At 35.8% G+C, this 24,392-nt stretch overlaps 3 protein-coding genes and 2 non-coding genes across 5 annotated transcripts; 2 read left to right on the forward strand and 3 right to left on the reverse strand.

The window, feature by feature from the left end:
• Positions 1–235: 235 nt before the first annotated feature.
• On the forward strand, positions 236–5,272 carry LOC130747214 (leucine--tRNA ligase, cytoplasmic-like). Its single transcript, XM_057600081.1, has 4 exons — positions 236–389; positions 481–2,030; positions 2,347–4,095; positions 4,852–5,272. Exons 1-3 carry the CDS (start codon positions 340–342, stop codon positions 4,086–4,088), a joined length of 3,342 nt encoding a protein of 1,113 aa, XP_057456064.1. The 5' UTR covers positions 236–339; the 3' UTR covers positions 4,089–4,095; positions 4,852–5,272.
• A 1,586-nt stretch (positions 5,273–6,858) lies between these two features.
• LOC130747216 (50S ribosomal protein L9, chloroplastic) lies at positions 6,859–10,062 on the forward strand. Its single transcript, XM_057600084.1, has 6 exons — positions 6,859–7,089; positions 7,235–7,362; positions 8,274–8,319; positions 8,688–8,785; positions 8,866–8,913; positions 9,636–10,062. Exons 1-6 carry the CDS (start codon positions 6,940–6,942, stop codon positions 9,754–9,756), a joined length of 591 nt encoding a protein of 196 aa, XP_057456067.1. The 5' UTR covers positions 6,859–6,939; the 3' UTR covers positions 9,757–10,062.
• A 366-nt stretch (positions 10,063–10,428) lies between these two features.
• Positions 10,429–10,501, reverse strand: TRNAV-UAC (transfer RNA valine (anticodon UAC)). The gene has a single exon. It is a non-coding gene; the product is annotated as a tRNA-Val (tRNA).
• A 100-nt stretch (positions 10,502–10,601) lies between these two features.
• On the reverse strand, positions 10,602–10,674 carry TRNAV-UAC (transfer RNA valine (anticodon UAC)). Its single transcript has one exon. It is a non-coding gene; the product is annotated as a tRNA-Val (tRNA).
• A 5,261-nt stretch (positions 10,675–15,935) lies between these two features.
• LOC130747217 (zinc finger protein ZAT5-like) lies at positions 15,936–17,779 on the reverse strand. The gene has a single exon (XM_057600085.1). The coding sequence runs from the start codon at positions 17,450–17,452 to the stop codon at positions 16,508–16,510; it is 945 nt and encodes a 314-aa protein (XP_057456068.1). The 5' UTR covers positions 17,453–17,779; the 3' UTR covers positions 15,936–16,507.
• Positions 17,780–24,392: the final 6,613 nt, after the last annotated feature.

A 24,392-nucleotide genomic window follows, 5' to 3' on the forward strand; every position in this document is an offset into this window, starting at 1 on the left:
CTCTATGACTTGAGTATATGGAGGGATGATTAGTAAAAGTGTGGGGATGATCAATAAAAGTGTGATCTAACCGTAAGGGGTCGGTTCAATAGAGTATGACAGAGTTTCATATCTGGGAGATTGCATGTTCGATCATTTCTTAGTCCCTTTGGAAATGCTCTTTGAGTTTTGTAGCTTTCTCAATCTTGAACTAGTGCATCATCCTCTTCAAGTTTAATAGAGGATCTTATTACAATTAGATACTACTAGTAATTACAATTTTGTTTCGGGTTGATAAACCCGACCCGGGAAAAAGAAAGAATGTAAAAACCCTTTTTCTGCTTCTCTATCTCCCTTGTTATGTTGATTAGTCGCTGCCACGCTCAGTTGCAAACTTCAGTGACACACAGGTTCAATTTTCGTTCTTGTCTCATTCGTGCATCTTAGGTTATCTGTTGCGGATCTAACAACATTTTCGTACGTTGTTTCTTTCGTGCGCAGTTGTCGTCGCTTTTTCACAGACATGGCAAGCGAGGGTGGCGGCGGCGCCGGGAAAAGCTTCGCTCGGAGGGATCGTCTGAGGGAGATTGAAGCCAAGGTTCAGAAATGGTGGGAAGACGGCCAAGTTTTCAAGTCAGAACCCGGCGACGCGCCGCCGAAGCCCGGCGAGAAGTTCTTCGGTAACTTCCCTTTCCCTTACATGAACGGTTACCTCCATTTGGGTCACGCGTTTTCACTCTCCAAGCTCGAGTTCGCCGCCGCTTTCCACAGGCTGAGAGGCGCCAATGTCCTCCTCCCCTTCGCCTTCCACTGCACCGGCATGCCCATCAAAGCCTCCGCCGATAAGCTCGCCAGGGAGATCCAGTGCTTCGGGGATCCACCGGTTTTTCCTCAGGAAGAACCAGAACAAGAAGAAGCACCAGAGCAACAAGATGATGCAAATGAAGGTGGTGCTCCTGGGAAATTCAAAGGGAAGAAGTCTAAAGCTGCTGCTAAAACTGGCACACAGGTGTATCAATGGGAGATTATGAGAAGTGTTGGAATTTCTGATGATGAGATTTCAAAGTTTCAGGATCCTTACAAGTGGCTTTCTTATTTCCCTCCTTTGGCTGTGGAGGATCTCAAGGCTTTTGGGTTGGGTTGTGATTGGAGAAGATCTTTTATTACTACAGACATGAACCCTTATTTTGATTCCTTTGTTAGGTGGCAGGTGAGGAAGTTGAAGTCCATGGGCAAGATTGTGAAGGATGTTAGGTATACCATATTTTCTCCTCTTGATGGACAACCCTGTGCTGATCATGATAGAGCATCTGGTGAAGGTGTTCAGCCTCAAGAGTATACTGTTATTAAGATGGAGTTGATTGCACCTTTTCCTTCTAAATTCGAAGTGCTGGAGGGGAAGAAGGTGTTTCTTGCTGCTGCAACTTTGAGGCCTGAGACAATGTATGGGCAAACTAATGCTTGGGTTTTGCCTGATGGGAAATATGGGGCATTTGAAATCAATGAGACTGAGGTGTTTGTTATGGCACATAGAGCAGCACTTAACCTGGCCTACCAGAACCACTCTAGAGTCCCTGAGAAACCCACTTGCTTGCTTGAGCTAACGGGTCATGACTTGATTGGCCTGCCATTGAGATCGCCGCTTTCGTTTAATGATACCATTTATGCACTTCCTATGCTGTCTATTTTGATGGATAAAGGTACTGGGGTTGTGACCAGTGTGCCTAGTGATGCTCCTGATGACTACATGGCCTTGCATGATTTGAAGTCAAAGCCAGCATTCAGGGCTAAGTTTGGTGTGAAGGATGAATGGGTGATGCCTTTTGAGATTGTGCCCATCATTGAAGTTCCCGAGTTTGGAAATAAGTGCGCGGAGACAGTTTGCTTGCAGATGAAAATCAAGAGTCAGAATGAGAAAGAGAAGCTTGCAGAAGCCAAGAAGCAAACTTACTTGAAAGGATTCACTGAAGGAACAATGATTGTTGGAGAATTCGCAGGGAAGAAAGTTCAGGAAGCTAAACCCTTGATTAGGAGCAAGCTTTTGGAAATTGGTCAGTATTCATCATCACGTTATTGTTTTTAATATATGTATATCAATCTTATTATTCTTATTCATGTCAGAATTGATTAAGATTTGCTTCTACTTCCTGCTTAATTCAATTATCTTTGGTTAAATTCTTCAAAATATTATAGCAACATATGATTATTAGATAATAATATGAAACAGCTTTGTGCTAATAATAAACCAAAATTTATTATACTTTTATTGTTAAATATAAATACTGAACAAATTCTTTTACTCATATGCATGTATCCTCGTTGGTCATCTCGCTCCCAATGCTTGAAATTTTGTTTCCATACTTTCAGGTCAGGCTATTGTGTACAGTGAGCCAGAGAAACGGGTGATGTCAAGATCTGGTGATGAGTGTGTTGTAGCTTTGACAGATCAGTGGTACATTACATATGGGGAATCAGAATGGCAGAAGTTAGCTGAGGAATGCTTGTCTAGCATGAGCTTGTTTTCTGATGAGACAAGACATGGGTTTGAGCATACTTTAAGCTGGTTGAACCAGTGGGCTTGCTCACGATCATTTGGTCTTGGGACACGCATACCATGGGATGAACAGTTCCTGGTTGAGTCATTATCAGATTCCACCATTTACATGGCTTATTACACTGTTGTGCATTATTTGCAGAATGGTGACATGTATGGCTCCAGCCAATCTTCTATCAAACCTCAACAGCTGACTGATGATGTCTGGGATTATATTTTCTGTGATGGGCCTTTCCCTAAGTCCACTGATATTTCATCGTCACTTTTAGAGAAAATGAAAAAGGAATTTGAGTATTGGTATCCATTTGATCTTCGAGTGTCCGGTAAGGATCTCATCCAGAATCATCTTACCTTCTGCATTTACAACCACACTGCAATTATGTCCAAGCATCACTGGCCTCGTGGGTTTAGATGCAATGGTCATATAATGCTCAACAACAACAAAATGTCCAAGTCTACTGGAAATTTCAGGACTATTCGCCAAGCAATTGAGGAGTTCTCTGCCGATGCTACTCGATTCTCTTTGGCTGATGCTGGTGATGGTGTTGATGATGCAAATTTTGTCTTTGAGACAGCAAATGCTGCAATTCTTGGACTCACCAAAGAGATTGCATGGTATGAAGAGATTCTGGCAGCAGAATCTTCTATGAGAACTGGTCCCCCATCTACTTATGCTGATCGCGTGTTTGCCAATGAGATTAACATTGCTGTCAAAACAACTGAGCAAAATTACTCCAACTACATGTTTCGAGAAGCCCTCAAGACCGGATTTTATGGTCTTCAGACTGCTAGGGATGAGTATAGGTTCTCATGTGGGGTTGGAGGTTACAATCGTGAGTTGGTGTGGCGTTTTATGGATGTGCAGACACGTCTTCTGGCACCGATCTGTCCACATTATGCCGAGTTTATTTGGAGAGAGCTTTTGAAGAAGGATGGTTTTGTAGTGAAGGCAGGCTGGCCAACAGCGGATGCTCCTGATCTTACACTAAAGAGTGCCAATGAATATCTGCAGGAATCTATTGGTATGATGAGGAAGTTGCTTCAGAAGCAACTTTCAGGCTCAAAGAAAGCAAGTAAGAAAGGTGCTCCAGTTGCATCAGTGGCAGAAAACAAGGTAACAGGCTTGGTATATGTAAATGAACAATTTGATGGTTGGAAAGCTGAGTGCCTGAACATTCTCCAGAACAAATTTAACAAAGATACTCGAACTTTTGCTCCAGACTCAGAGATATTGGAGGCTTTACAACATAGTTCGGTAGGCCAGTCTTCTAATTTTAAACAAACTCAAAAGCAATGTATGCCTTTCTTGAGGTTTCAGAAGGAGCAAGCCATTAAACTCGGGGCTCAAGCACTGGATTTGAGATTGCCATTTGGTGAGATTGAGGTTCTTCAGGAAAACTTGGACTTGATTAAGAGACAGATAAATCTAGAACATGTGGAAATTTTATCTGCAGCAGATGCTGATTCTTTGGCGAAAGCTGGACCCTTAGCTTCTCTTCTAAATCAAAATCCTCCATCCCCAGGAAAGCCAACTGCCATCTTTTTAACTCAGTAGCTACCGGGTGAGTTTCTGGAAATTTCCCCTTTGTTAAATTATCTTTATCATAGATCATATTTCTTTTGCATCTAGGCACAACCATTAGTGTTCTGACGTTTATATCTTGTTCTAATTTGAAGTTTTAGTTTTTTTGTAATTTATCCAGTTTTTCCTGTTCTGTAACTTACATCCTTTACTGCATTACTCTTTTGTGATAACATTTGTCGGCAGTGTAAAGAGTTGATGTTTTGATACCTTTTTGAATGAAAATTCCTTCACTGACATATACAAGTCTCTTTATTGTTCTTACTGTTCCACTACTCGATGTAAGATATGATTGATTACATAGTTAGATTAGATATGTCTTCGAAGGCTACAGAAAACTGTGCCAGTTGTATGTGAAAAGCAGAGTCTGATATTGGATTCTGGAGAAGAAAAAGCTGAGCTAAATTTATGTTTTCACAAGCATTTTCATAAGTTCTTTGATTACTCTTGTAAAATGTTTCTTACAGACTCATTGGTGAGATTGTGATTGTGAGTTTGGGGGATGTTACTAATCTTTCCCCCCTTAAAAAAATATAGCTTCCTCCTTTTACAAAAAATAAAATAAAATTACTTCACTGATTTGGTATTAGCTTCCTGTTTGAGAGACTTTAGGTGATATAAAATTGCCTTTGTGATCGTCTTGGTTTGTTATTTCATTATATTTTGCATCATCATCTGGTTAGCAAGAGCATTCATTTCATGAAAACTTGCTCATTAATGTGGTTCTCATTTATAGGTTGCAAAAATACACTACCCAGGAGAACATGCAATGTTTATCCTGATCTGGATGGTGCTTTGTTGGTGATTGGGAAAGGTTGAATTTTCTTGGGGGATAGCAGAAGATTTGTAAGGAATTGCTGTTATAGAATCTGGTTTGCTACGCCCTAATTCGCTGTTCCCTCTTTTGGGAAATTAACATTTTGTTTCTAAAGTATTTTTGCACTGATGAGTTATTTTATTAGTTAAGAGAAATGCCATTAAATCATAGGAGTCTAGAGTGAACTTTCATGTCATGTGGTTCTCCATGAACTATGATTTTGTCCTGCAAGACTGCAAGAGCTGGTTTGCATGTAGTTGTAATATTATTTTCCTTAATTTTTTACCAAGTTAACTGGTGAACTAGCAATTTAACAATATAATGAACCTTGTGCTCTTAAGTTGTTGAGGTTCCCCATATCTTTAAGTATAGAGTGTTGCTGATTCACAGTAAGCTCATCCAAGAAGTATCTCAATGCTTATCTGAAATATTTTTTAAGAACTCTAGTCAACAAAAGTAGATCAGCAATTAGGGTTAGAGTCACCGACGAAGGAGCTTCGAGACCCTAATGTCAAGAGTTGAGGAACGGGTTGCTCCATTTTGGGAGCATGTTGTTAACAGCCCTCAAACAAAAATATATTCTACTTGAAAATATATATATTAATATTTAAATTAAAATTTTACATGTAAGCATTTAGTACCTAAATTACAATATTAAGTATATGTATAAGAGGGTAAAATTCCTTGATAAAAATTGTTACAAAAATATGGTGAATCAAATGTTGTCTTACGTTAAAAGATTTAACATGTTTTTTGGTTAAAAGAATGAACATATTTAACCTTAATTTTGTTGGCAATGGACTTGGTAACGATTTTCAAGATTACATTGCACAAATTGATTGGTGTAAGACTGTAAGATCTTGCGGGCTATCCAGTGTTTAATCGTGGGGATTAAGCAGATAAGTGTCCTGTTAATTGTTAATACCTAGAAGGTACTTACCCTTATTCAGAATAGCTAGCACCTTTTTCATTACATCATCTCCCATTTTAAGGGGATTTGGGAGAACTTTAATATTTATAATAGTATAATTTTATTTATGTGAAGTTATAGGGTAAAATTTCACAAGACAGGAGTGAATATTTTACATGAAAATAATTTCATACATAAACTAATAAACTAATTGAAAAATATATTTAAATATATTTTTTCATATTCAACTAATATATTTTTTATAAATGTCATTTTTCACTATGTGCATCGCATGAGTATTACACTAGTTTTTAAAAAAGCTTAAACAAACATTTTCCAATTAAAAGATATATAATCACTTCGACTTTGTCCAAATTGGCCTCCGTAAAATGGATTAAATTATCCGCAAAAGATAGATGAGAGAGCTCAAGACCACACGTGCAGAGTTTAATAGGCTCCCACAAGCAAACTCAAATTAATAAGAGATAATTTAAGAAAATATTTCCATACACCGCACAAATAAATAAGGACAAATAAGATTACCTTGACGGACGCCTCTTTCAAGAGGTTTTTTATGTGCAAATGTTAGTAAATTAATATCTCTTTAGAGTTCGAATCTTGTACCATTCACCATTCATCCCATCTAACTCTTATGTTTCTTAACTCTTACCACTCCAAAGTAAACGGGTTCAGAGAGCTTCACCATTCCAAAACAACTACATCGCGGCGATCGAAGAAATGCAACTACTTGCTAACTCAACCGCCGCCCAGGGAAGCCTGCATCCATCAAAGTACTACAAACAAAACTCCACCGGACTGTCATATAATTTTTTTACTTGTAATCACATAAATTTCAAAATTTCAAAATAAGAATTTATTTTTTCATACACAAACCTAATATTGCAAACCAAAATTTGGTAAAAAAAAGTTGAAGTAATTTGATGAATTCATATTTTATTTTACCCTCATTTTTAGTTTTTTGCTCAATAATAATTTATGTATCTTGTTGTTGTTGTTGTCTCAAGCAACACTGAAGAAGAGTCGAATAGATAAGAGTAGGAGACACAGACACAACAAAGCTTGCAAACACGACAACAATGGCTTCAGCATTTCCTTCACTCTCTTCCACCTCTTCTTCATTCCTGCACCACTGTTTCACCGCAAACCCGAAGCTCCTTACTCAATTCCCCATCAATGGTTCGAGCCTTTCGGTTTTTGCTCAAAAGAAGACCAAGAAAACTCGAAAGGTAACCTCAACATTGTGTAGTCTACACCTTAAATCAAATATTTCTTCATTTTGATTCGTTTCTGTGGTTTTTAGTCAAGTGGGTATGCTTGGTTTTTCTCTGGTGTGAATTTCTCACTTGCTTTGCTTTTTGTGAAAAAAATCAGATTATCTTGAAGGAAGATGTGGTTGATGTGGGAAAGAAAGGGGAGCTTCTTGATGTTAGGGCTGGGTTTTACAGAAATTTCCTGCTTCCCAATGGTCATGCACTGCTTTGCACTCCTCAATTGCTCAAGTAATGTAATAAAACCATTTTTGGTCCTCCAATTAGGCTTGGGATTGGAAAATTTGCATTAGTAATGGTTTTGAAACACTAAAGTAGGTTGCTTTGCTTGGATGAGTTATGGAGTTTAGTGACTAGATAAGTTTTATATGGACATCCAATTAAGTTTACCATCTTGACATATCATGATTAAAGTGTTTTATTTTTTAAAAAAAGAAGAAGACTAGAAGGTAACTTGGGAGAGATGTCAGTGTGACTGGACTTATGTGTTTACAATGTCAGTGCATTCTAATTAAATTCTAAATATGAAATTGTTGTATCTTTAGAAATTAAACTGTCCCTGTGAAGAGCTTGTTTCAAGTTTGATGTGTATATGCACACTGAGTCACTGAACTGACTTTTAAAATCTTCTGGCTTTGATTGGGGAGAAAACATATAGGTGTCGTAGAGTTATTAATTAGAATAATCACGTCTTTAAGAGTGTATTTTTGTTTCATCCATTAGACTTTGATGTTTTCAGTTGGACCATTGGACATTGATGTTTTCGGTTGGACATGGTTTTCATGTTTTCTCCTATAATCCAGGCTGTTAAGTATACTTCCTGCAATATTAGTTCAATAATAACTGGTCATCTCTGGTTACCAAAACAAAATTTTGTTGTCCTTTTTTAGATGTTTTTCAGAGCACTCTCCATTTGAGATTGCTTGTGCTCATTTTTTGGACGTTCTTTACTTTGTAGTGGGCTATTACTGTCTGAATCGTTTTCTATTAGAGAGCTGATCATTGGAAATTTTGAGCTAGCTGTTTCTACGTGCGATGAGTACCATTTAAAATGTTAATTAGGAAGCATGCTTGCCCCAATTTTGATTTGAGTTTCCCTTGCATCATATTTAGAGCTTTTTGTTTTAACCTCCTCTCTTCAGGGAAATGAAGGTAGAAGACGAAAGAATTGAGGCTGAGAAAAGACGGGTAATTTTCGCAAGTTGCCTAGTCCTTAACTTTTGTAAAATTTGTCTTCTGGTAGTGTGAAGCGAAAGTTACCATTAGTAACTAGGAGTTAGGAGGTAAGGAATGCTATGCTATTAAGCTCTACTTATAAACCTTGTGTCAAGAGTCAAGACCTACAACAGTGATTTCAGTATTGTGCTCCTTTCAATGGTTATCCCATAGTGCTTCTGCCTTTAGTAAACCACTTTCTTTCTAGTATCTGATTGTCCCCAGTCAAGGCAAAATTCATGTCTACTTTCGTACAATCCCCTGAGGTTTTCACAGTATTTTTTAATCTCCTACATGATTTTTGTAGACGAACCATCCTATCTAACTTTACATTTCTATAGGTAAAAGAAGAGGCACAGCAACTCGCTCTAATTTTTGAAACTGTTGGAGCTTTCAAGGTGAGGCGTAAAGGTGGGAAAGGAAAGCAAATTTTTGGAAGGTAGGGTTTGTCCTGCAATTGTAAGAAATCAATTTATGCCCATTTATGGATATTTTGTCTAATGTTTGCTTTCTGTTTAGTGTTACGGCTCAAGATCTTGTTGACATAATCAAGGCACAACTTCAAAGGTACCGTCTTTCTGATCTACTCAAATCTTTTATTTGTCAGCATATATATCTTTGATTGAGTATCATCCTATAACAATCCAGTTCATACTTTTACTTTGTGTAAAATACACTCAATTTCTGCAGTTTGGAGCAAAAGAAATTTCAGTTAGGTATTTCTTTGCCCAACTAGCTATATGCTTATTATTGCTTCTTTTCATCTGAGGCTGATGCAAAAGTAAGTTTAATGTTGATGCTTAATTTAGAGAAACTCCTATTATTTTGGAGTGGATGAGCACAATATGTTTATACGTGATACATTGTTGTCATCTGTCAATATTCAAAGAGCATTTATGTACTATCTACGATGACATTTTTCTCTTTCCTCTCTCCCAATTGTTAGCACAAAGTACAACCAAAGTAAATTTCATAGGTGCAAGTGCTCCTTCCATAATTCTATGGATTTATTTCATTGTGTTAAATGATTACAATTTTGTTGATTTTAGAAGAAATTTGGATAACACTTTAGAAAATTTCCAAACCAGATGTGTTATTCGCTTCATAAGTTACTAGATAATTACGTGGATGTGAGTTCACTGGAGCAGATCTAATTTCTCATAAACTTTTATGTGGTTCATTGTTTACATTTGATTGGTTCATCTCAGTCTCATGAAAAAAAGTTCAGCTCATGTGTTTCATAGTTTAATTGATTAATTTCGGAATGGTTTTCTGTGATTAATTTTTAGGGACGTGGACAAGAGAATTGTTGATCTTCCAGAGATCCGGGAAACAGGAGAATATATTGCAGAAATAAAGCTTCACCCAGAAGTTACAGCTAAAGTGAGGGTGACTGTTTATGGTAACTAAGCACTAGTATGTTTTGAAGCTAGCAAAACCATTTGCTGGAGCTAGCAATGCGCATCAGTTCAAGGTGCATAACCATCTTAGGATGATAAATCTTCAGATTTCAACCTTCCTGTAGTTCTAGTCTTGTAATTATGCCCCGAAGCTCGGGTGAGGAAGGACTCTTAATGGTCACATGTTTTTAATGTGGGAAATGTTGGTTATTTAAACATTTCTTTGTTCATTTTTCCTCTCCTTGAATCTACATTCAATTTTCAGGACAATGTAATGTTCTACTTTGTGATCCTAAAACCTATTGTTTGGAACTTTCATTGGTCTTGTGAGCATAAAAATTGAATAAATATAAACGAACCTACACTCTTGTTATAAGTTTTTCTTAATTTTAAAATTGATTATGAGAAAAAATAAGTGAAAAACATGTTATAAGTTTGTGCTTTGCAGCGATCGTCTATGTTGTTTGATCACCCACTAAATTTGAGGGTATCCCTTGAACTTGTGTTCTTCATTTCAAACTTCGAACATTTTGTTTCTGCTGTAGTTTATTCAAGGTAGCATAGGAGAATTGACATACATTAGTCAAAGTTAAAGATATTGAAATTAATCTTTCCTAACAATTTTGCTATAAATAAGATGTCAGATGTAATATTCACCAAAAAAAAAGATGACATTAAAAAATGTTACCGCCCAGGATCGAACTGGGGACCTTCAGTGTGTAAGACTGACGTGATAACCACTACACCACGGTAACTAATTTGGGAAAAAAATCCTTCATTAATTTTATTAAATTAATTTACTTGTGGCTCTGCAAAATTTTGACTGACCCGTAAACCAAAAATATAACAAGAAAATGTTGCTGCCCAGGATCGAACTGGAGACCTTCAGTGTGTAAGACTGACGTGATAACCACTACACCACAGCAACCAAGTTTATGTATAAATCAGTATAGTTCAGAGTTATTTTTGAATATATTATATTCGTACCACATTATATTTTTTCCCGACGAAAATTAATTTTCTGAAATAATGTATTTTTTTAAATTAAACCTTTTAATATAGTAAAATCAAAGTTAGTCAATTAACCAGCTGAACCAACCTAGGATATGACATACACCCTCCGGTCACATATATAAGAAAAAAAAAACACTTTTTAGGTTCATTCATTTAATTAATGTATCTAGTTGTTTTAATGACTATATACATTCATTAAATGAATGAACCTAAAAAAGTATTTTTTGCTTATATATGTGACCGGAGGGTGTATAGTTGAGCAATGACCATTGAATTATCATTGGCTTAAGCAAGTGGCAATTGCCAATTACACTGATAATTCTTCCCATGCTACCACAGCGCACCATCCCTCTATCTAATTTGAACTAAATCCCAATTATAGGTCTAACAAAACTACCATATCTTATTTATTTTTTGAAAGAATCCATATCTTATTGCTATATCCACACAAAAATCTGGTTCTCTTCACTTCACTAGTAACTAACTTTAACCAACTAATGTAGTTGGCTCAAATGATACATGTTTAATTCTTCGTAAACAATGTTTTGAGTTTGAGTATTGTGCATAAAAAATGTAAGCTATAACGTGCCTCTCGTGAATGTCTAATGCTCGAACATAATTGTCTTCAATGAAAAATAATATCATAGCAGATAAAAAGAAAATAGCTAACTATACACCATGGAAAAGCAAAGCTAACCAAAACCAAACTAGTGAAGTAGATCTTAGGTAGCCCCACTCCACCAAAGTGCTTAAAACTTCTATATTAATTTAAGAGAAGGCCAATTAGATCCACATTTATTGTTTGGTCACGGCATGCCTAAGTGCCTAACCCCCATAATCACCTTCATGAATATGGTTTGGTTTATGATATAATTTAGGAGCTAATTAAACCCCGTTAAGCAAAGGGAAGCAATTGATTAGTTGAGTGGAAAATGATTTGGCACTAGTAATGCAAATAGAATTTAAAGCCGGCGAATGCCTACTTTTTTTTTGTTATTATAGGTTTACAAGTTTGAACAAGAAGCTGCATAGTAAGCCAACTCATGCATTTGAGGCATATATTTGTCTCTATCACTAAACTGTGACGAACCAATGCTACCTCAACACACTTCTCATCCAACCAAAAACCAAAAAGGATAACTACTATGTACTCAACACAATATGCATATATACTTGAGTCTAGTTCAGTTACATGACTGGATACACCCAACGCTATCAATTTCAGCCATCCACCTGTGCAGTTTGGAAAGTAGCTAAAAGGCTAACTCATTTTTAAGATAGAGAAAAAGAATATTTAATATATATAGGTTTTGTTTATCGGGGAACGAGAAAAAAACAGGTTTATAAGTTAGAAGAGTTTCTTTACAAATTTATTTTAACCTATATATAATGTTCATTATAAATAATATGTACTTGTAAAATATATTTTCATGGGTGCACCAGTTCTTAACATGGTTCATTATAATATTGTTACTTAATATATATATATATATATATATATATATGTGTGTGTGTGTGTGTGTGTGTGTGTGTATTCTATATCACACTTCTACAAGAGTAAGTAGCAGTGTTCTCTAACCCTTTGTCTTTGTTGGACTAATTACAAAAGTGGGACTCAAAACCCCTCTAGCTAGCTTTCTCTATTTGTTTTCTTCAAAAGGACATTGACATCTCAGCTGATTCCATGGTTGGCATTCCTTAGTCGTGACTAGTAATGGTAATTAGGCGACTATGGCCATTTGGAGTAAGCAAAAGCACTCAATTGAAATGCTTAATTAGTACCCACCCCATCTATGCTTATTATTAATCAAGTGAGTTTAAAGTCTATAATACTAATTAAAAATATACAAAATAAAGATGATATAAAATAATTATTATATATTCAATGTATAATGTTTTAGATGAAGACAGCTATATTCATTTTCACTATTATTTTACCTTAATTGCAATTTCAGTCCCTCTGCTATAACTAATATATGATTTTAATCGCTAATAATTTTTAAGTAAATTTAGTCCCTTAATCAACTTCTAAAATGGTCACAATCAAGTCATTAATCAATTAATTTTTTTTATTTTTTTTTTTGATAAGCAAAATTGAGTTAAAGTGGGTACTAGGTGTACCCAAAACCATATACAAAGAGATAAACCCAAAAAATAAGGTCTACAAAGACAGGCAAGGGGTTCCTAAGTCTGCTGCAAAAAGAAAAGCCTACCCCTCTAAGGCTACAAGATAATAAACGCCAATAAAAGAGGGTAGGGGAAAAGCATGACAAGTTCTCAAAACAGCAGCTACAGGCAAAGAATGCAGGGGATAAAGCACATGGAACCAGTCCTCATAAGCTGTTTCCAGACTCCAATCTGATGCAGAGAAACACAACAGCACAATGCTAGGCCAAGCTAACCAGTTCGATCTGAACATATTTTTTATTAATTTGCTCTGAAACTCATTTCCTAAGCAATTTTTTTCATGAGCAAATTTATAGTGGACCATTTTAAAACCGATCAACTCATGCATATGTTTTTGCTACTAACATTAAGTAAATGTTATTTACAATATGCTTGTGGACTAGTTTTTTCTTGATATAGGATAGACACAACCATTTTTTAATCTATTTTTTATCTATATCACATTACTTATCATATCTTCTATTTTTTTCTCTAGTATGAGCGGAATTGAATCCCAGCTAGTAGACTACCTTGTAATTAATAGTCTGACCCATTTGTAATTGGTTGAAATACATACCCATAGTATTTCCTGTTATATCAATTTTGCTTATAAAAAAAAGAGCGGAATTGTTGTGTGAACACATTATTTTCAAGCTCATGTGATCAGTGCTAAGATATATAATTGACAACTAATGCCTTGAGCTAGCAGACTAATTAAACAAAGATGAGTGACCTGAAATTAATTAAAATATGCCTTTTACAAAACAAGCAAAGTAATGCTTTTATGATTGTAGTGTTAGTTAGAGTCTAAGTTCCTTTTTGGAGAACAATAATAATTAATTTATTGAGGAGAATAAGTAATGGAAGAGGTTACATTAGACGAAGGGAACCTCCCCAACTACATGTGCTAATGTCAATGAGTGATCACCCTCACATTTCTTATGCATTCGGACACCTCACGCAATGTATGTGTCCACATGCTTCGCTTACCAGCATTCCCTATAAAACGTGCACTTAACTAACTTTAGATAACTAGTGCCCACTGCAAGTGACTTCAAAGTCTTCCATCTCTCTCTCATTGCTTAATTTAACTTTGAAACTCTCACTCAATAACTTATATATGTTGACATATATGCTTTATTGTAGAAACAATTTTATTTGAGTCAGTAACATTCACATCCTATTTGATCAGACTCTTTTAGTGAGATTTTATTTTGCACTCATTAGAGTTTAATATGAGATTTTGCTAAAGTAACAAATACATATACCACTTGAAAAAAAAAAACACAAACTAGTATTTTTTACGTATTTTAATTCTCTTTTATATATAGTATTTTACGTGGAAGAGAGAAAAAAGTTGAGAAATGTTGTTATCCACCGTGTCATTTTCTCATCTTTCATTATGTGAACTACATAAATAAGAATGAAGTTTTATAACTAGAAAAGAGTGAGAAAAACGGTGTATATGTACGTATGGGTGATGGGTCCAATTCCAAGTAGCCAGTGGTCCATATCTTATTTACACTACTAGTAGTAATATATAGGCTTAATTCCACTTTTGGTCCCTGAAGTAACACGATTGTGCGAAACTCATCCCCTTTGTTTAAAACGAGCGATTATCGTCCCAAACGTTTACGCCGTGAGCGGTTTTAGTCCCTCCGTCCATTTTCCGTCAATTTACTAACGGAAGAAGCTGACATGGCTTCACTTAATGATGTGGATGGCCACTTCTTGCTTCTCTCTTCGATCTTGCCAGGAGACTCGCGTATATTGGTACACAGACACTAGGGTTCATCAGATTTGGGGATTTATCCCCAATCTGATCGTGAATTTGGGGGGGGGGGAATTAATTAGTTTTGGTTTTTTTTTTTAATTACCCACATGGCAATAATAACCAGTGGTCATCCACGTCATTAAGTGAATCCATGTCAGCTTCTTCCGTTAGTAAATTGACGGAAAATGGACGGAGGGACTAAAACCGCTCACGGCGTAAACGTTTGGAACGATAACTGCTCGTTTTAAACAAAGGGGATGAGTTTCGCACAATCGTGTTACTTCAGGGACCAAAAGTGGAATTAAGCCTAATATATATATCAAACGTTTGTGGCTTCAAAGTTGATAGTATTTTTCTTGGGAGCATCAAACTTTGTATATGGGCTGGAATTCCCATGAGATTATCCCAAAGCTAGCTAATTATTGACTAATCATTATGTATGTGTATATAAAGAAATTTGTAGTCTTAAATCAACTTTGGTCATGTTAGTTTATCAATATGTGTTGAGTTTAGGATTTAGGAACATGCAAGGTAAGAACATGACAGTTTGCTAATTAGGTGAAATTGATTAATCTAATTTAATTATAAAGCTAAAATTAAGTACTATGAGAGGTGGCTTTGGACAATATATAGCTTAGACAGCTAGGCAGCCATATAAATTGCAAGATAATGGTACAATATTCAGTGCATTTATCCAACACAGGATTTTTCTAGTCCTTTATTCTTGTCATTAATGGAAAGAGTGGGAATGGGATGGCCGGTGTGTGAGTGAGAAAGAGAGACACTAACAAAGTTTAATACTCCCTCCGTTCCTGATCTTTTGTTGTTTAAGGTTATGCACATTGTTTAAGAGTGCTATCATTGATATATTTGTTGACATAAACACCCTTATTTAATGTTCTCTTATAGTGAAGAGAGAGAATAATAGTTATTGGTTAAGAAATTTGTTATGATTTTGATTGGTGAAAATAAGAGGTGGTAGGTGAGAGATATAGTATTAAATGAGGGTATATATGGAATAAATTGAGAAAAAATGCATTGGATTTGTAAAACAACAAAAGTTTTGGAATTTAGGCCAAAAGTTAAAACAACAAAAGATTAGGAACGGAGGGAGTAACTGAGTTTCTTAAGCATAGTTTAAAAGGTTTTTAAAGCATTTAATTTAGGGTTTGATTCCAAGACAGTGAAAAAAATAATTTATTAGAAGAAATATACTCAATTAACGTGATACTCCATTAGAGTCTCAAGGGAGATAATTAATCTCATCGGTTGTGATAATATCTTCACAAAATAAAAGTAAGAAAGAGACTAAAAGAAATTAAAGGGATCTTTTAGCTTTATTGTAATAAACTAAATAAATCCAAAGCACACAAAGAGAGAACCTAATCCATGACTTTTGCTTGTGGTTGTGGTGATGCCAAGCCCTAGCTAGTCATGCCCATCTTCATGATACACTTCACTCTCTTTCTTAGCTCTTGAATCTTGCACATCGCTCTCAGAAGTAGATACTAAAAATATTAAAATGAAAAACAAAACAAAAAGGAAACAAAAGATGCCCTATGTCACTCACTTTTCGTGAATGAAAGGCAACCATGAATAACACTAACCACTTACTTACTCAAAGTATTCCAATTTCAACAAGTAGATCATGTATATCAAAATGACAATTATTAATAAAACCAAAGAATAATAATCATAATCCAAAAGAATGGATAATTACGAATATAATTGTAAATTAAAATGACAGTAATAATTCACATTGATCATTAATCAAAATAATACTCCTTCCAAATTTCTCCACCCTGGCCTAATAATGGCAATCCACCAAAGCCGGAGCAGCAGACAGCACCATTGATTTCTGAGTTGCCGGAAACTGAAACTTTGATTCTCGGAGATCATCTTCGGGCGGTGCCGGAAGGTTCAGATCTAATTGTAAAATATTTCTAGGCGGCCGAGCAACGACGGTGGTGGAGGTGATAGCGTTAGAATTAGTCTCGGCGGCCGCGTTGGCGGATGCCCTGTGCCTCCTCATGTGACCACCCAATGCTTGTCCTGATGTGAATTCTGATCCACAAATGGAACACTCATGAATCTTGGCCTTGTTATTATTGCCATTGAAACCTGATCTCCCCAATTGAAGAGAAATTGAAGGGCCACCACCACGTGGTAGCCCTGCTTCTTCAAATCCGCCGTAATTCACAACCAGCTGGTGTGGTTGTGAAGACGGCGGAGGCGGTAGAGGTGGAGATAGTTTCTTCTCCTCCACCGTGACTTTAGGCCTCTTGTGACTCGCCCTGTGCCCACCAAGTGCTTGAAACGAAGGGAATGTTCGGTTACACGTTTTGCATTCATAAATAAAGAAACCAGCTTTGGTATTGGGATTTGTGGCGGTGGCTATCTCAGCAAACATTTTACTGGCGGTGTTTCCCTTTTCTGTTTTTTCACCTTCATCATAATTTTCAGGTTGTTGTTTCTTGTGATGATGATGTTGATGATGAGATTGAGATCCTCCTCCTTGAGCAAGGAGGATCAAGCAATTAGCCATGTCTTCCTCCTCCCGATCAGCGCTCTCCATCGACGAAGAAAACGACATGTTATCACCGCCAGAAACGCTGGAGCAGCTAGACGCCGTCACGGTGGCCGCGACACCACCACAGGGGGATAATAGCCTCAACCTCTTGGTGCGTTTTCCCTTCCCTGTGTGGATGCTGGGGGTCGCCATCCCCAGCAAAAATTGTTGTTCTTCTACCATGTCCACAAAAATAAAATAAGAAGGAGAAAAACTACTGTTATGAGTGAATGAAAACTGAAAGTGATGAGTTAACACTAAAGGGAGAGAGCGGTTTTATTTATATAAGGTGAGGTGATTAGGTAAGCAAGGAGAGGGAGAAAAGAAAGAAACAGACAGAGAGAGATGAATGAATGAAGAGTAAGATGAGAGTGAGTGAAGGAGTTTTGTTTATTTATATATTTGGGATGGGAGTGATTAATGTTGTTGGCAACAGAGTGTATGTGACTATGTGAGTGTGGTGGTGTACTTTGTTTGTTGTTTGAAGCCGTCCTTGATCTCTTTATAACAGCTAGCTATTCATTGATTTCATTCATTCATTCATTCCCAAATACTAATAGTGTGTGTTTGTGTGTGTGCCACCCCAAATCTTCCTTGCGTTTCCAACCTTCGAAGTGTTACTAACAAGAAAAGTTTCTTTTCTTTTCTCACGCGCTTTTGGAACGGGTTCTCTCTACGCTTTCATCATGACCACACTTTTTGCTCCCTTTCTATTTTGCTTCTACTTCCACTATAATGCTAGCTAACTTGTTCTATAGTGTAAGAAAATGGAAAATGTTTGGGAAAAAAAAATGAAAAATATGATCGACGAGAAAATAATGAAATAAACAGAAAAAAAATCAGGTATAAATGATATGAAATAGGAAATAAAATGTGAATAAATCAAAATTTTAAAAGTAACCACGCAAACAACCAAGGTGGGTGTGTGCTCACAAATGAAAGTTGGATTTAACGTTGATGTACTTTTATTTAGTATAACACTTTTTTACATTGAAACCTAATGGTTGTTTATCTATTATAGATGAGTTCTTGTATATTGGGAGTGTATTTTGTTTGGTGGGTGGAGTTTGGCATAAGTTTTGCAATTTCAACCTCTGATGTGGTCCAAAAGTCTTAAAAAATACGATTCTTAGGAATTTAACTCTCAACTTAAGGGTTCAAATAGTCACTTTAATTTTTAATGAAAGAGATGTTCTCAGTATTTTTCCAATGAATAAAATAATTTTCTGCTGTTCCAAAAAAAATTAATGGTTATTTATCACGTCAAGAAAATAAAATTTAAATTTAATCAAAATAAAAAATCACATAAATGTTTTTAAACATGTAAGCTAATTGATATGAATTAATTCAATGTCATGAAATTAAACTCATAAAAGTTAAAAAATAAGAAATAGACATTACATCTTGAAAAGGGATAAAAAGAAAATTGAGGTGTATTTTTTTTTTATAACAAGAGCTTACAAAACAGAAAAAGAAAAAGAAGAGCTAGCTAAACCCTCATGAACAAAGGTGTATTTGATGTGTGTTACGATTGAAGAGATTAAAAATTGGAATTTGATAGTATTATTGCTCATAGGTGTTACTTTTATGAAACGAATATTTTATGATCCATATGAGTTTGTGTTGCGTATTCGAAGCACATTGTATGGTGTTATGGGTTGGATGTCTATTATTCTTTGACAATTTGAAGAGTATTTTTATTTTGCAATTAATATTCGATTTTGATAATTAATACATGGCGTAACTTGTGAGTACTAGCTAGTATTAAAAGATAGATAAAGGTTAGCATTTGTTTTGGAAGGTATGAAAGAAAATTAGGTTGAAATTAGAGATGGAGATTAGTGACAGCTGAATCTGATTTTGTAGGTAACTGATATAGTGATGAAAAATGTATGAGAGTTTTGGAAATTAAGAGTTGATAAAAGAAAAGAAAGGTTGGTCATAATGTTTGGATCAGTCGGTTTCACACTCTCTTTAATTTGCATAGACCTTTAGGCCAACCAAAGGGAGTGGTAACTATTTACACTATAACCCATTCAAGCAAAGTGAGATTGCACGTTAAAAGCATGTCAAACCCTCATGAGTTCATCACTGTTCCAAGAAAAGTACTAACCCAATTGGAATGATTACAGATTCGGGTGGCTTTCAAGCAAACCACTTGAAACCAACAAATTGCAAAATAAAAATAAACTACTTTGCTTTGATACTCTTTGCTCCTATTATTTTTAGAGTAAATTATACTTCACTATCTTCAACATTGCTGATATGATATTAAACTTTATTCTTCTCTGAAGTTCACAATTCATCCCACTCCATTTCGACTTTTGTAACAAAATATCAGAGCCTGTCACAAAATTCTTGGCTAAAAGTGTTAATTGGCATATTCCGTCACTAATTTACAAATCATAGAAAGTCAATATTGTTGAAGAATTTTATTTCCATGTCTAAAGTTTGTGGGTATATAGTTTTAAAATATATGTTAAATTAGAATGCATTAGTGACGAATTTTATAAATGAAATAAATCTCTCTCTATACTAGATAAAATTAAATTAGTGACGATATTTGTGACACAAAAATGCCCCTCAGTAAAATCTGCCACTATTCCACCTCTATTCATGAGCCAGAGATTTTGTAATACGTTCTGATAAATATTGTCACAAAAGTGAAAATGAAATTTAATATTTATAAAAAAAATTGAACCAATATTTATAAAATTAAAGGTAGTAGAATGTGATTAACTCTTATTTTTATTATTTTTTAAGGGGGAAAAGCCCAATTATTTTTATTATCTTGATTGTTATATTTTGTTTGTTAGAATAGGATGACATATTTTATATTATGTAGCACATAGGGTAGTAACTAGTAAGTAACCAGTCCTAACAAGAAAAGAAAGGGACATAATAAGCAGCTAGTGTATTGCTATAGGATTCGGTTAATGAATAAAGACTAAAGAAGGCACATGTAGCATGCAAGTATGCGGCATAACTTAAGAATGGCTACTACTGAAGTGCACGCTAGCTTCCTTTTAATTTCTTGTTTGGGCTTAATTGTATTTTAGTCTCCTTAGGAAAAAAAAAATATGTGTGATTTCCTATTGGCTTTTTGAGCTAATTAAGTCTTTGTACTTTTAATATTATGTGAATTTTGTACTTCTCTTAATTTTCATATGCATAAAATAATTAAATTTTCATTTTTTTAAAAATATATATGATTTTATAATGCATTAAATATATATATGATGAATTTATTTAAGTAAAAAAGTTTGTGAAAATTTGATGAATTTTGAAGGATATAAAATTAAGATTTAATGAGAGGAATTTAATTTTGGATTTATTCATTTTTTATTAAAATTTAATATTTTGATTAATGAATAGTAATGATTACTAATGAAGAACATGTACGGTGACAAAATTGATTCAATTTACAATTAATTTAATTTCTTAAAAAATGAGAATTTAAAGGTGAACAATAGAGTTTGAGGGACTCGAATGTGTTGTCATGTTGCAGTCCTCACATCAACTGAGATGGTGATGGGGATGGACCTAGCTCAAGTTATTATTGAAACTGATGCCTTGGAGGTAGTCAATCTACTCACGTCCACTGACACTACCAGACAACAGTCACAGGTTCAAACGCTTGGCTTCTGAGATCCTCCGTCTTCAGGCTGCTCATGGAGCTCTAGTCTTTCAACATACCTCTAGGATGCGAATTCCCTAGCTGATTTTCTAGCTAAGTTTGGTCTATCTCTCCCCTTTGGTGAGCATTGTTTTGATTCCCCTTTTGGTGAATGTCACTCCTTATTATTGAGCGATGGCTCCTCTGATCACTGTTTGAGTGATTCTGTCTCGCCTTAGTGTGTGTGGTCTTGTTGCACCACTCATTGTAACAAAAAAAAATGTTTGAGAACAAAATATGCAAATCACACATATATCCAAATTAAGGAATCAAAAGCATGAGCCCATTATATTCAGCCAGATCAAAAGTATGGGCTCAGATTGAGGGAGCTTATAAAGGCTCTCGTGCAAAGATTTCATTGATCATTAGGAAATACAATGAAAAAAAAAATCAGTCAAAGAAGACTAAGTCCGCAAAATAAGATAAACATGATACAAGAAATAGGAAAGAAAGGGAAAAGAAAGAGATGTCAAAACTGTGATAGTAGGTACATTCCAGAAGAAAATAAAAATATGATGCTCCTCCTATTAGCATGCTTTGCCAATATATAACTCCACAAAAGAAAAGGAACGTAGCAACCAATTCTTCCTCAAAGTAAACTTGTTACACCATCTTGATGTAGGAAACATGATTCAAGCTCAAATCTGAAGTCGATACTGAGAAGTCTCTTTGCTTTGCCTTCAACCAGAGCTAAATTCCACTATGTTTTCTACCTCCGCCTCATCTCTCCTGAAAATTGACTTATTGCGAAAATACCATAGGGAATTGATTGCAACAATCCAAATTAAGTAAGCTGCACCTGTTATATGTTTACCTCCCAAAATAAACCCATACTGAAGGAAGTGGGCACTTGCTACCTGCGGAGAGCTGCAAAAATTCCAAGCCACTCATAAAGCTTCATCCAAACCCGCCAAGCCACTAGGCAAGAACAAAATAAATGAGAAATTGTTTCCTCTTCGCCCAAACACAAACCACACGGAACACCAGAGTTATCAGGGAGAACATTCCTACGGGCAAGCTCTGTTTTAGTGGGCACTCGTTTAGCGGGCACTCTGTTTTTCTCTATTTAGAAAAATCCTCAAAGTCAATGCAATCATCCCAGATGGAGCTTTTACTCTCCAAAGTTTATTGTACAGGTTACCGTCTACAAACTCAGGGTCCCCTTGAAGGAACTTAGATGCTGATTTTACACCGTATAAACCAGATCCCTCCTTTATCCAAGCCCATGAATCACGATGACCCAGCTTAGGTGAGAAGCTCCTGAGAAGCACCTTAAGCTCCTCCACACGTTGTAACTCTCCACATCTTAGACGAGACCTACCTATATCCAGAAGATCTTTGGGATCAGAAGCCGAATCATAATAGTTTTTCAAATGGCGCAGGGTTGAAACTCGGATACTCGCGGTTGTACGAGGAAAGCTCTACACATCTTATAATCTGCAACTGTAAGACCCAAGTTTTTAAGTTTAGAATAAGTGGAAGAGATTTCCATTTACGACTAGGCTTAATGTATCGTGAAGGAAAACCAGAACAAGAGTTTATTGAATGGAATAAATTTATGAAGGAGAAAGTTCAGGAAAAGTTTTAGGATTGTATCAAAGTCGATAAAAGTCATAGCACGATCAATATACGCTTAAACCTAGGGCAAGAGCGCTAGTAAATAGCTAATTTACACTTATAGACACGATGGGAACTAATTCCAAAAATCTTCAGAGAAATGTTAGAACTTCTCTTAATCCTTATATGACAATCGTTTCAAGGCGAAACTCTAGGATGTACGAACGTCCGATTCCAATCATCGGAAGTTTGCCGAAACTAAAACCCTGATAGTTCAAGAAACCTAAAATCAACCGACGATGAAGACTTTTTCTATTCGGAGCTTCAAATGAAGATTCCACTCGCGTACACCCATTTCTCTTGATGTTTTCAATCTTTCTTCAGAGAGAAGTTTTCTCATCCGACATTCACTGCAAAAAGTAACTTTTCGGGTAAAATAGTTTTACACCGACTTTGCATTAGTCACCTAAAATACAAAGAAACCTCTTTTTAGTTTTGAAATTCCGTCGCCAAAACCTATCTTAGAATTCACGGAGAATGAAGCCGGAGAAATCAGAATCGCTCTTATATTTTTATCTTAACTCTATGAGTTAAATCCTCCGATATCTAAACTAATCTGTACCGGTTTACAAAATATCTATTCATCCTTATCCAATCTTTGATAAATATCTATTCATCCTTATCCAATCTTTGATAAATATCTATTCATCCTTATCCAATCTTTGATAAATATCTATTCATCCTTATCCGATCTTTGATAAATATCTATTCATCCTTATCCAATCTTTGATAAATATCTATCCATCCTTATCCGATCTTTGATAAATATCTACTCATCCTTATCCGACCTTTGATAAATATCTTCCATTTCCTTCACTATATATATGTGTAGCTTGAAGAATGAAAAGAAAACAAAAATCTCACCCAAAAACCCACCCAAACCCGCTGCCAAGGAGGAAGGAGGAGGAGAAGAGTTTTTCGCAGATTCTTGCCTGATCGTCCCACAGTTCGTTGCTACGCGTAGGCCTCAAGGTACTGATGCTAATCCTTACTTCTGATCGTAAATTCTGCCGCTTTTCTCTATGTTTTTCTGTGCTCTAAGTTTTGAGCTTTTTGCAAAACTATCCAAAATAACTTCATCTTTCTATCTAAACTTATTCCCTGCGTGCCCCTGAGCATGTTTAGCGGATTACATTTCGCCGATTCTCGCCGAATTGCCGCCGAGTTTCAATTCTGCTCATAATACCCATTTTTTGCTAAAGTTCCAACCTTTGGGCTTAAAACCCTCGACTGAGCTTAGCGTTAGTAAGATTAGTCGTCATAATCGTCGTTAGTATCAACCCCATCTAATTTGTTTTTCGAAACTCTGATTTTGAAATTCTGAGCTGAAAATAATGACCAAAATACCCCTGCGACAGTTTTCGATCCGATAATTTTTCCGAGTTTAGATTCACCTTAGTTACGACGAATTAAAATCTAGGAACCAAGTTTGATCGAAGAAAAATCGACACACACAATTACCATGTGTGGCCGAGAGCTACCCTAGGAGGAGGAAGAAAATTCTTTTTCAAAAACTTGTCCTTTCGCGCTAGATTATCGTATCTCGGAGTATATACTACTTCGTGTAACCTTAGTGAGTATTGATTGCTGAGTTTCTGATACATTCTGATGGAATTCTGTGGTTTTTACTCTAAGGTTCTTTTGAGGAATTTCCCGTAGATCAAGGAATTGATTGTGAAGGAGTATTCGAAGAGAACCCTGGAGAATCTACAGGTGAGAGCTACTCACTGAACTATTAGTTAATGCTTTAAGTGTCGACGAATTCGACTTGATTTACTGTTTATGCACTTGTTTGTGTTTGACTGGGAAATGTTTTCTGAGGCCTCGGCT

Source organism: Lotus japonicus, chromosome 3 (genome assembly GCF_012489685.1).
Source record: "Lotus japonicus ecotype B-129 chromosome 3, LjGifu_v1.2".
NCBI lineage: Eukaryota > Viridiplantae > Streptophyta > Magnoliopsida > Fabales > Fabaceae > Lotus > Lotus japonicus.

Bases quoted from the DNA above. Each gene is read 5' to 3' on its own strand.
- LOC130747214 (XM_057600081.1), top strand. From the start codon at position 340: ATGTTGATTAGTCGCTGCCACGCTCAGTTGCAAACTTCAGTGACACAC. The intron at 390-480 runs GTTCAATTTTCG...TTTCGTGCGCAG, and splicing joins CAAACTTCAGTGACACACAG to TTGTCGTCGCTTTTTCACAG. The intron at 2,031-2,346 runs GTCAGTATTCAT...CCATACTTTCAG, and splicing joins GAGCAAGCTTTTGGAAATTG to GTCAGGCTATTGTGTACAGT.
- LOC130747216 (XM_057600084.1), top strand. From the start codon at position 6,940: ATGGCTTCAGCATTTCCTTCACTCTCTTCCACCTCTTCTTCATTCCTG. The intron at 7,363-8,273 runs GTAATGTAATAA...TCCTCTCTTCAG, and splicing joins TGCACTCCTCAATTGCTCAA to GGAAATGAAGGTAGAAGACG. The intron at 8,914-9,635 runs GTACCGTCTTTC...ATTAATTTTTAG, and splicing joins ATCAAGGCACAACTTCAAAG to GGACGTGGACAAGAGAATTG.
- LOC130747217 (XM_057600085.1), bottom strand. From the start codon at position 17,452: ATGGTAGAAGAACAACAATTTTTGCTGGGGATGGCGACCCCCAGCATC.